The 11,656-nt window shown below is 51.8% G+C and overlaps 1 protein-coding gene and 1 pseudogene across 1 annotated transcript; one reads left to right on the top strand and one right to left on the bottom strand.

Annotated features, from left to right (window-relative positions):
• Positions 1-167: 167 nt before the first annotated feature.
• APOC4 (apolipoprotein C4) lies at positions 168-2,552 on the bottom strand. Its single transcript, NM_001034807.1, has 3 exons — positions 2,442-2,552; positions 1,121-1,262; positions 168-356 (listed from the first exon to the last, which is right to left on the bottom strand). Exons 1-3 carry the CDS (start codon positions 2,515-2,517, stop codon positions 191-193), a joined length of 384 nt encoding a protein of 127 aa, NP_001029979.1. The 5' UTR covers positions 2,518-2,552; the 3' UTR covers positions 168-190.
• A 1,857-nt stretch (positions 2,553-4,409) lies between these two features.
• On the top strand, positions 4,410-7,778 carry LOC132342751 (small ribosomal subunit protein eS17-like; annotated as a pseudogene).
• The last annotated feature ends 3,878 nt before the right edge of the window (positions 7,779-11,656 follow it).

Genomic DNA, 11,656 nt, shown 5'->3' with positions numbered 1-11,656 from the left:
GTGGGGTCATCCCTCCGGGCCTCCCAGTCCTCCCCCCCCACCCCCACCCCCACTGGTGCTCCTACCACGTGTCACTTCCTCCACCCCTTACCCTCTGGAGGGGGATGGGGGGTTATCTCTGGCAAGGCCAGGAGGGACTGGGACAGGGACACACACAGGAGAACTTGTTTATTGCAGAAGGTGTGACGCTTTAATTTTGGTCACTTGGCCTGCAGAGCAGCTGGGGACACAGACTGTGGGCCTTGTTTAGGAGGTTATCCTTGGAACTGCGGAGCCAGGCCCGGGCGCGGGAGCCCAGGTCCTTCAGATGGTCATCGTAGTAGGTCTCCATGAAGCCCCGGAAGGCCGTGGGGCCCCTGGAAGGGAGGGGATTCACGGTGGAGACCGCAGATAGCCCCCAAGACTTCTGCTCAGTTCACCCATTCCTCTCTTTGACCCAGGACCCCGCTCTCAACACATACCCTCCACCCTTCTCAGACCCAGCGTCACAGGCCTGCCCCCACCCCATCCTGCTCCTTGGAACCCACGAGTTTGGGCATAGTCTCTCCTCTCCCAGACCCAGGATCCAGACGCCCAGCCCCTCCTTCCTCAGATTCAGGAGTCCAGGCCCCCAGCCCCTCCTCCCCCAGACCCAGGAACCAGGCCCCCAGCCCCTGCTCCCTCAGATCCGGAGATCCAGACCCCAGGCCCTCCTCCCCCAGGCCCAGGGGTCCAGGCCCCCAGCCCCTCCTCCCCCAGACCCAGGGGTCCAGGAACCCAGCCCCTCCTCCCTCAGATCCAGGATCCAGACCCCAGCCCCTCCTCCCACAGACACAGGATCCAGATCCCCAGCCCCTCTTCCCCCAGACCCAGGGGTCCAGGCCCCCAGCCCCTCCTCCTGCAGACCCAGGATCCAGGCCCCCAGCCCCTCATCCCGCAGACCCAGGATCCAGACCCCCCAGCCCCTCCTCCCCCAGACCCAGGAGTCCTCCTCCCCCAGCCCCTCCTCCCCCAGACCCAGGGGTCCAGACCCCCAGCCCCTCCTCCCCCAGACCCAGGGGTCCAGGCCCTCTAGCCCGCCCCCACCCCACCCCCCGCTCTCTGAGAACCAGGCCCCCAGGCCCCTTCTGCACACACTTACCAGAACCACTTCCACTTCTCTCTGGTCCTGTTCACCAGCGGCTCCACCCACTCCTTCACCTTGCCTGGAACCAGGCTCCAGGAACTCCTGGCTGGCGCTGGCTGGGGGCTCAGGGTCCCCTCAGGCTCTTCTTGCTGGCATGCTAGGTGGGACCAGAGGACAACTTGGACGACCCGGCCCCTGAACCTGTCCCTCTCCCCTTCCCTCCATGCTCGTGGTTGCTGTCACTTCTGGAGCTCTCTCACTGCCTTCTCTGTTCCTCTGACCCCTTGCCCCCCTCCAGCCATCGGTCATCTCCTTTCATCCCCTGTGCCCAGGACCCCCGTCAGCGCTCCATCTGCCTGAAGCTCCCTCCCGCAGTCTGTAACCCTCGCCCCTCCAGGCTTCCCTCGCTAGCTGATCTTGCTGCCTCCTCTGTTCTCTTGCGACCCCACCCACACAGTCTGAACGACCTCTGTGGGCAGTGAGGGATGTCCCCAGGGACGGAGGTTGGCAAAGCTGTGTGTCAGGCTGGTGGGCCAGGGGTTCTACCAGGAATCACATACACCTGTCGGTCCGGCACCCCCACACCTGGGCAAAGCCTCACCTACAGAGACCAGCCATCACACAGGTACATGTCTACAGGCATGCACAGAGGCACCCATGCGACCAGTGGGGTGCCCTTGGCCAACGACTTAACCTCTTCAAGACTCAGTTTTCCCTTCTGTAGAATGGGCTCGGGACAGGACCTAGCTTATAGGGTTACTGTGAGAGTTCAGAGTTAACATGGAGAACCAGTTTCCAGGACATCGGAGGCACTGTGTACATAGTGATATTTTAAATGCATGTGCAGAGGGACTTCATTGCTTAGTCCAGTGGTTAAGACTCTGCGCTTCCAATACAGGGAGCATGGGTTCCATCCCTGGTCAGAGAACTAAGATCCCACGTGCCTCGTGGCATGGCCAAAGCAACAAAACTTAAGAACTGCACGTGCAGAACCCAGACATACTCACACAGCAGTACACACAGACACTCTCCCACCCGCTAACCATCAAATCTTTTGCATAATTACCCCCTAAAGACACACACGTGCCCACAAGCATATAAATACGTGTTCACACACACACGTTCACCTCGCCTGCCTACTCTTGCTGACATACACACAAGTGCAAATTCATGGCCAGTGTCATCTGTACCAACCCTGTGTATACACTTTTCAAACATGGCCACCCCTGACACAGACTCCCAGACACGCGCACAGATCTGCACGCCTCACAGTCACGCACACTCACACTCCAGGCTGCTGCGGGGTCCCCATACCCCACCCCTGGCTCTTCCTCACCCACGACACAGGCCAGGACCAGAACGCAGAAGCAGAGGGACGCCAGGGCCTGGGGCCTGCATCCAGGGAACGACATTTCTAGGGTCCTCGGTCCATCTGAGCTCAGCTCTCCAGGATGGGGGAGGGGCAGGCTGCACTGAGCAGAGCCCTCCCCTGGCCGCCTCCCCACGCCCCTTGGCAGGGACTTCAGAGAGAGAGGGGCCCAGGTGACAATGACAGTCAGAGGCCATGCCCGCCCCTGCTGGCCTCTTTCCTACCCTCCCACCACCCTAACCTGATAGGAGAAGACAGAAGTTTCTTTGGCCTCCTGGGCTGAACTGAATTCAAATCCTGGCTCCACCTCTTGTGATAGCCCCTCTTTGGGGCCTCAGTTTCCTCCTCTGTAAAATGGGCCCACAATCCATACTTTAGGACATAAATTAAATGATGTGATAACAAGGGAAATTAGATATTTTAAGTTTGTAAAATTAACATTTTTATTTTATTTGGTTGTACTCTGTGGCACGTGGGATCTTAGTTCCCAGACCAGGGATCCAACCCACACCCTCTGCACTGGAAGTTCGGAGTCTTAAGCACTGAACCCCTGGGGAATTTCCTAAGGGAAATTCTTAGTGTGGAAGCTGGCAACAAAGATGCTCACAAATCAGAGTTGCCTATTCTTTCTTTTGTCTCTGAGATCCCTTGGCCACTGGGCTATAGAGCCAGACACACCTTCACCTCTTGATCAGTGTGAATATAGTCCCTTCTCTGGGCTCAATGTTTCCATCTGTAAAATGGGGATAGCAGTGTCTGCCTCCCAGGGTCCACATGAAAGCCAAGTGAGGCCCTGTGAGGGAGAGCTTAGTGGGAGGTTGTCAACATCAGGCTTCGGTCAAACACCAGACAGAAAGAAAATGAGCCTTTTTCTCCCGGAGGACTTGAGTTGTGAGCCAGGGTGCGCAATGTAGCCAAGAAACCACGGGCTGGATTCTTTGGTCTAAGGGTGCCAGATGAAATACAGGACGCCCAGTGACATTTGAATTTCAGAGAAATAGTGAATCTTTTTTTTCGTATAAATATGTCCCACGCAGTATTTGGGAAGTATACTAAAATTTATTGGTTGTGTATCTGAAACCCAAATCTAACCAGGCATCCTGTGTTTTTATGTGGTGATTGCAACAATTCCTGGAGGAGGAAATGGCAACCCACTCCAGTGTTCTTGCCTAGAGAATCCCATGAACAGAGGAGCCTGGCGGGCCAGAGTCCATGGGATAGCAGAGTCGGACACGACTGAGTGACTAAGCACATATGCACTCTGACAATCGACCTTTGGCCACAACCTGAATGACTGTACAGAACTGATCAGGAGGCCTTCCAGAATGCCATCTATTCCAGTAGGCCCTCTGTGGGCTCTGGCATACAGTAGGTGCTCAATGAATGCTCCCTAGAGTTCCTCACTCACAATGTGTGTTAGTTGCTCAGTTGTGTCCAACTCTTTGTGACCCCATGGACTGTAGCCTGCCAGGCTCCTCTGTCCATAGGATTTTCCCAGGCAAGAATACTGGAGTGGGTAGCCATTCCCTCCTCCAGGGGATTTTCCCGACGCAGGGATAGAACCCCGGTCTCCTGCACTGCAGGCAGATTCTTCACATCTGAACCACTGACAATAATAAGTGAAATAAAATCTGCAGTTTCCAACTGCGATGATGAAAATTTTCTGGGAATGGATAGTGATCATGGTTGCACAAGATTGTGTATCTACTTAAATCCACTGAACTGTACACCTAAAAAATGGTTCAAATGGTAAACCTGATGTCACATTTTACCATGATTAAAAAAAAGAAAAAGAAAAAAACCCATCTTGCATTGTGTTAGGGGAAGCAGTGGGGTATTGGGTTCAGAGTCTGGCTCCACCTCCTTCCTGCTGTGTGTCCTGGTGTATGTTGCTTAATGTCTCTGAGACTGTTTCTTCATCCGCGAACCAGAGTCATGGACTATGTGCCTACGCAGGAGAGTAAAGTAGATCGTTTACCTAACTTACCCTAACAACGCCAGATACACTGCAAAGCCGTGCTGTTAACCCCACTGCTAATTATTAAGCTTGGATTTCCTGATGCTCGCTACCCATCGGGGCACATTAACTCACTGAATTAACCTCACTGCTGCGAAGTGGGCATCTTTTTCATTCCGATTTTACAGGTGAGGAAACTGAAGCTGTGGGGGTTGGGCTCCCCAGCCAGTAAGTGGTAAATTCGAAGCCACCCCTTTCACTCTGCCTAACCAAGCCAGAAACGAGCTCTGTCTTCACTTCCCCCACCCCAATCCCAGAGGGCAAGAGACAGATGGAAGCAGGGCCAGGGGTGGGTGGGCCTGAGGGGAAGGTCTCTGACCCTGCTCCAAGGTCAGCATGAGCTGTTCCCTGCTTGCAATGTTTGCCCATCTCTGTCATCCAAGGCAGGAACAGGCTGAAGGTCGTTCAGGGTGGACCTCAGGGGTGGCTCAAAAAAACAACCGTGGGTGAAGGGTGGGGGGCAGAGAGGTCACAAAGGGGGAATGGGGGACGGGAGCAGTGAGCCCTGAGATCTCAGCATGTGTGTCTGGGGACAGAGAGCATCTCTGAGCCTGAACCTCTGTGTCCACAAGATGGTCAATCCCACCGCCAGACTCCCAACCACTCCAGGGTATCTGCTTCAATCCAGATTCCACTCCAGGCTCTCTGCTTCAATCCAGATTCCACTCCCCGTCCCATGAAATCCTACATTCCCTTCCCTTCCGTCATCCCTAATCTCTCACCTCCCTGGCTGCTCTGGGTTGTGGCGGGGAAGTCAGGGGTGGAAGAGAGGTTGGTATATCCCTTCCATCTCTACTTTCTGCCTTTGGAAGATCTCCATGCATTCATTTTATTATAAAAGTTGAGATATTTGGAAGAGAAAACACATAACAAAAACTGAGATATTCACATACCATAACAGTCACCCTTTTCGAGTGCACAACTCAGACTTCCCTGGTGGTCCAGTGGTTAAGACCCCACACTTCCCTGCAGGGGACCCAGGTTTGATCCCTGGTTGGGGAACTAAGATCCTGTATGCAGTGTGCTGATGCCAAAAATAAATAAATAAAGGAAGTGTGCAATTCAATGAGTTTTGGTATATTCGCAAAGTTTGCAACAATCACTATTATCTAATTAGAGAACATTTCATCAGCCAAAAGGAAACCCCACACCCTTTAGCCCTCACTCCTATCTCCTTCTCCCCAAGGCAGGGCAACCACTGACCAGCTTTCTGTCTCTTTGTTGCTGTTCAGTCGCTCAGTCGTGTCCGACTCTTTGTGACCCCATGGACTGCAGCACGCCAGGCTTCCCTGTCCCTCACCATCTCCCAGAGTTTGTTCAAACTCATGTCGGTTGAGTTGGTGATGCCTCCAACCATCTCATCCTGTGTCTCTGTAGATTTACCAATTCTGCACATTTCATGTGAATGGAATCATGAGGTCTGTTGTGGTTGCTCCTGTCATGGTTCATCCCTGTTGCAGTGTTGCAGCGTGTGTCAGTGCTTTGTTCCTTTTTTTTTTCTCCTGGATTTGTGTGTATGTGTGCAGCTTGTGGAATTTTAGCTCCCTGACCAAGGATTAAACCCTGGCCCTCGGCAGTGAGGGCTTGCTGTCCTAACCTCAAGACCACCAGGGAATTCCCAGGGCTTCGTCCATTTTATGGCTGAATGATATTCCACTGTGTATGGACATGCATATACAGATATACATACACTATATGGATTTATTTATTCATTCATCAGGTAATAGGTATTTTTTGGCTGTTTTCCACTTTTTTGACTATTATGAATAAAAGTACTATTAAGAGGTGTGTACAAGTTTTTGTGTGAACCTGTTTGTAGTTCTTTTGGGTAGAGACCTAGGAATGCACTTGCTGGGTCATGTGGTAACCTTGTTTAACTTTTTTTTTCCTCTTCCAATTTTATTGAGGTAAACTGGACAGAGACATTACTTTGCCAACAAAGGTCCGTCTGGTCAAGGCTATGGTTTTTCCAGTGGTCATGTATGGATGTGAGAGTTGGACTGTGAAGAAAGCTGAGCACTGAAGAATTGATGCTTTTGAACTGTGGTGCTGGAGAAGACTCTTGAGAGTCCCTTGGACTGCAAGGAGATCCAACGAGTCCATTCTGAAGGAGATCAGCCCTGGGATTTCTTTGGAAGGAATGATGCTAAAGCTGAAACTCCAGTACTTTGGCCACCTCATGCGAAGAGTTGACTCATTGGAAAAGACTCTGATGCTGGGAGGGATTGGGGGCAGGAGGAGAAGGGGATGGCAGAGGATGAGATGGCTGGATGGCATCACCGACTCGATGGACGTGAGTCTGAGTGAACTCCGGGAGTTGGTGATGGACAGGGAGGCCTGGTGTGCTGCGATTCATGGGGTCTCAAAGAGTTGCACACGACTGAGCGACTGAACTGAACTGAAACTGGACATACAATACTGTCTAAGTTGTACGGCATAATGATTTGACTTACATTCCTCATGTAAAGATTACTAAACACCCACATTTCATATAGATTCAAAATTAAATACAAAAAAAAAATTTCTCGTGAGGAGAACTCTCAGGATCTACTCTCATGATAACTTTCATATAATGTGCGTGCGATGTGTGCCTGTGCAGTTGTGTCAGACTCTCTGCAACCCCGTGGCCTGCAGCCCACCGGCTCCTCTGTCCAGGGGATTTCCCAGATGAGAGTAGGTTGCCATTTCCTCCTCCAGGGGATCTTCTCAAACCAGGGATCGAACCTGGATCTCTTGCATTGCAGGCAGAGTCTTTACTACTGAGCCGCCAAGGAAGCCTCCACATATAATGTACAACAGGGTTTTTTGTTTTTTTTTTTTTTAAACTCCCACTTTTACCAAGGACCTACCAACGTGGGCCAAGATCTCACCAAAACCGTGAAGAAGGCAGCCCCTGGTCATTACCAAGAAGTCTACACCAGCCTGGGCAGCAACTTCCACACCAACAAGCGTGTAGGCCAGGAGATAGCCCTGATTCTGGCAGGAAGTTCAGCAACAAGATCAAAGGTCGTGTTGCACATCTGATGAATCGGATTCAGAGAGGCCCGGTGAGGGGTGTCTCCATTCAGCTGCAGGAGAAGGCAGGAGAGGGGAGAGAGAATTACGTGCCTGAGGTCTCAGCCCTGGACTAGGAAATCCCTGAAGTAGATCCTGACTCTAAGAAAACCCTGAAGCTCTTGGAGTTTGGCAGTCTGTCCAAACTGCAGGTCACTCAGCAGGCTACAGTTGGGATGAATTTAGAGCTGTTTGAAGTTTTCTGCTGTGCTGAAATATTTTCATTAAACCTCGGACCCAAAAAAAAAAATTTCCCAAGGTGATTCTTTTTTTTTTTTTTTAACTGATGTACAATAACTATCTACTTTATGAGGAATTGCTAAACTGTTTTTCAGAGTGGCTTCATTCATCCTTTTTCCTACTCAGTATAAAAAAAGTTGTTTTTTTTTAATAGAAGTATGGTTGTTTACAATATGTTAGTTTCAGGTATGCAGCAAAGGGATTCAGTTGTGTACTCATCTTTAAAAAATATTTATGTATTTATTTATTTGGCTGCATCAGGTCTTAGTTGCGGCATGTGGGATCTAGTTCCCTGACTGGAGATTGAACCCTGGTTTTCCATATTGGGAGTGCAGAGTCCCAGCCACTGGGCCACTAGGGAAGTCCCCCTGTGTGTCTTCTGAGTCTTTAATGTGAGAGATTTCTGCGGATTTAGGAAAGTGCTTGGGAAATCATTTGATTGATTCCAAAATGCTAAATAAATAAACCAAGTTAAAAGTAATTTTTTTATGAAATCGCTACAGGATATACCCATATACCAGCTAGGCAAGACCAGTGCAACTCCTCATAGGGAATTCGATCTAATAAAGGATATGGGGGACTTCTTTGTTGGTACAGTAGTTAAGAATCTGCCTGCCAATGAAGGGAACACGGGTTCGATCCCTGGTCTGGGAAGATTCCACCTGTCTCGGAGCAGCTAAGCACATGTGCCACAACTACTGAAGCCCGTGCACCCAGAGCCCATGCTCCGCAACAAGGGAAGCCATCGCAATGAGGAGCCCATATACCGCAAGAAAGAGTAGCCCCTGCTTACTTCAACTAGAGAAAGCCCGCTCGCAGCAATGAAGACCCAGCACAACCAAAAATAAATACATTAAAACAAAAAATCAGGACATGTGCACATTTTAACATGCTGGATGTGATGCTAGTGAGGCTGGGGTCAGGTGTGTGTGCTTAATTGCAGCTGATATGATAGGCAAGGTGACTTGGGGAAGGAAGTCAGAGTAGAATATAGCTCCTAGAAGCCCCACCTAGGTTCAAATCCCATCTCTATGCACTTTGGGCTTTGTGGTGTCTAGCAAGTGACTTTAGCCTTCTGGGCCTCAGTTTCTTTCTCTTATAATAGGAGCATGACAGCATCTGCCTCAGGGGGGTTTGTAAAAATGATATATTACTTTAGATTTTTTTTTTCTCCCTGATTTACCGTATTCGTTTCACCAAATATTAAATCTTTGTACCATACCTAGTCCTGTGCTAGGCTATGCCTGGGTCCATAGTGGTGATGAAGCCCTGTCCCTGCCCCCGGGTCTCAGAGTTCAGTGGGGCGTGGGACAGACCCATCCCCACACAGTGATGACCCAGAGTGGACAGGGCTGGGATGGAGGTGCTTGACCCAACCTGGGAAGGCTTCCTGGAGGGCTTCAAGAGGGCTTCCTGAAGGAAGGGACATCAAAGCTGAGACGTGGAGACTGGGGATTGTGTCAGTCTTTTCTGGTTTCTAGCCCATGCCCTCTTTCAAATCCCTCTTCGTTATCCGTTCAAAATGTAGTAAGATCTACCACCTGCATGGTGATGAGTCAACCCATGAAAAATGAAGCTCATGATTACACAGGGCGTACTGAGTCTTTGCCAGCCTGTGGACCTATGTCCGCCTGTCCCTTCGGCTTGGGCTTTTTCACCATCCTCCAGGACCATCTCTACAGTATGACTGGGTAGGCATCAGGGAACCAGTCCCCCAAGTCTGAGCACCTTGCGATCTGAGAACCAACTGTGTGGCCACAGGGACTTTGCCACCTCCCAGTCTCTGAATCTATACACCCCAGTCCTCCCTTGCCCTGGGAAGGATCCTTACGTGGCCTTCAGAAGAACTTCTCTGTGTTCGACGGTGCTAACGACTCGCTGTGCTGTCTTCACGACTTGACCAAACCACGTTACTCCTCTGATGATGGGAAGGAATTTGCTAGGGCCTGCGGCCACCTGGGCTGGGGCTGGCAGTGCCCAGAAGAGGAGCAAGGGTGCAAACATTTCCATAACGGGAGCCCTTTAGGATGAGATTCCAGGGATGGGAAAGGAGATCCTTGACTGTGGTTCTGGGTGTCGTGGCATTAGAATGCAGCGGAGGGTACCAGAGCGACCAGATCGTTTTTACCATGCTGGTAATTGCCTTACTCTCAGCACTAGACTCGTTCCCCGCTCTTTCTAGGCGTGGTAAAAGCAAACTAGCCAATCCCGAAGGATCTAGAGTGATTACGTCATCAGTTGCTAGTGCTCCTCTGGGCAGATTGCCATCCACTGGACCAACCTTTAGAGAGCCCTGAGACCCGCCCAGGGCGGGTGGAGATGCGGGGGCACTTGGTGGAGAATATGAGATCCAGGGCACAGAATGGGCCCCAGAGCTCTCAAGGGTCCTCTAAGCCTGTGCCGGGGCCCGTGCTAGCTTCAGTCTTCCAAATCTCAAATTCTCAGTGTCCCATTCCACTTTTACCGCCCCAAACCATGAAGAGAGCCCCCAATACGACCAAGAGGGACAGAACGAGCTTTGTGGTGGGGTGGGTCCGGAGGGGCACTCTGAAGGTTCCTTTCTGGGCACTGAGGAGAGCACGGGGCCTTATTGATGCTGGGGGTGTGGAGGGGTAGGGGGTGGGGGTCAGGTGAGTCTCCCTTCCCTTAAGCCCTCACCTGACCATCTGCCTCCCTGTGCCCACCCACCTCCTCCACTTCCACCCCTCCTTGGTGGTGGTGGGATCAAGTAGGGCACAGGCCTGAAGCCTCAGGCCCAAAGCATTTTGTTGTTCAGCACCTGCGCCTCTAAATTTCCCTGACTAGTAGGGACCTCAAGCTGCTATAGTCCCTTCCCAACCCAGGGGACAGCCTTCCCCCTCTCTCTGTGGTCATCTTCCCTCAGGGGTCTCTCCTCCCAGCCTTGGGTGGGCGGGGGCGGGGGCGGGGGCGGGGAGTGGGTTCTCTCAGGAACACTCAATAACTCACTAACTTAGGACTTTCCTGGGGGTCCACTGGCTAAGACTCCGTGCTCCTAGTGCAGGGGGCCTGGGTTCGATGCCTGGTCAGGGAACTAGATCCCACATGCTGCAACTGAAAGACCTGGCACAACCAAATAATAAATAATTATTAAAAAAACCGACAAACCCAACTCACTAAGTCAATTCACACTGTGTCCCCAGGCCATCTCTACCATCCCCTCTCCCTTCTTAGCCAGCCTCTTCAGCTAAAATGACTCTTCCTCCCAGGGTCTGGGGTCCTACAGTCTGCCGCCACACACCTGCACCTTTATCACATCCAATGTCACTTTCAGACTAGCCTTCCTATTCCCCCATCTTTTTGCATCTGGGAGACTCCCCCAAACTTCCCTGGATGCTCCTCTGGGATTTTAATTTCAATGCCCCCAGTGTTTTTTGGAGAGAGGTCTTAATTTTTTTGCCACGTATTGCAGGATCTTAGTTCCCAACCAGGGATTGCACCCAGGGCCATGGCAGTGAAAGCACGGAGTCCTAACCGCTGGCCCGCCAGGGAATTCTCTAGAGAGAGGTCTTTGCAACCTGTCAAAGGTACAAAACCTCAGCTGCAAGACTCCCGATGTGTGCCCCTCCAAGAGATCCACCAGGAACTCCCTTCTCTCTGTTCCCCGGCTGTCCAAGCCTCCAGGGCCCCTGTAAACACTCCATCTGCCCTTATGCACCCTCGGCTACTCAGAAGACAAGCACCACCCCCTTCCCTTCCACTACATCAATCCCCCCGCCCCGGGGCTCCCGTCCAAGGCGTCCCCCCTCTTCCGCCCAGCTGTCTTTGACTGCCAGTGAACCCTGGCAGCTGGGAGAGGGTGGCCCTGGCCCCAGACTCCAGGTTGGCTGGCCTCGTGCCCCCACACCCACGT

This window comes from Bos taurus, chromosome 18 (assembly GCF_002263795.3).
Source record: "Bos taurus isolate L1 Dominette 01449 registration number 42190680 breed Hereford chromosome 18, ARS-UCD2.0, whole genome shotgun sequence".
In the NCBI taxonomy this organism is placed as follows: Eukaryota; Metazoa; Chordata; class Mammalia; order Artiodactyla; family Bovidae; genus Bos; species Bos taurus.
Note: the sequence above shows the minus strand (reverse complement) of the source record. Positions and strands in the feature narration are given on the sequence as shown.

What these genes read in the sequence shown, in the direction of transcription:
- APOC4 (NM_001034807.1), bottom strand. Translation starts at nt 2,517, where the DNA reads ATGTCGTTCCCTGGATGCAGGCCCCAGGCCCTGGCGTCCCTCTGCTTC. An exon ending in GGTCCTGGCCTGTGTCGTGG is followed by an intron (nt 1,263 to 2,441) that starts GTGAGGAAGAGC and finishes GGTCCCACCTAG; the next exon opens with CATGCCAGCAAGAAGAGCCT. An exon ending in GAGAAGTGGAAGTGGTTCTG is followed by an intron (nt 357 to 1,120) that starts GTAAGTGTGTGC and finishes CCTCCCTTCCAG; the next exon opens with GGGCCCCACGGCCTTCCGGG.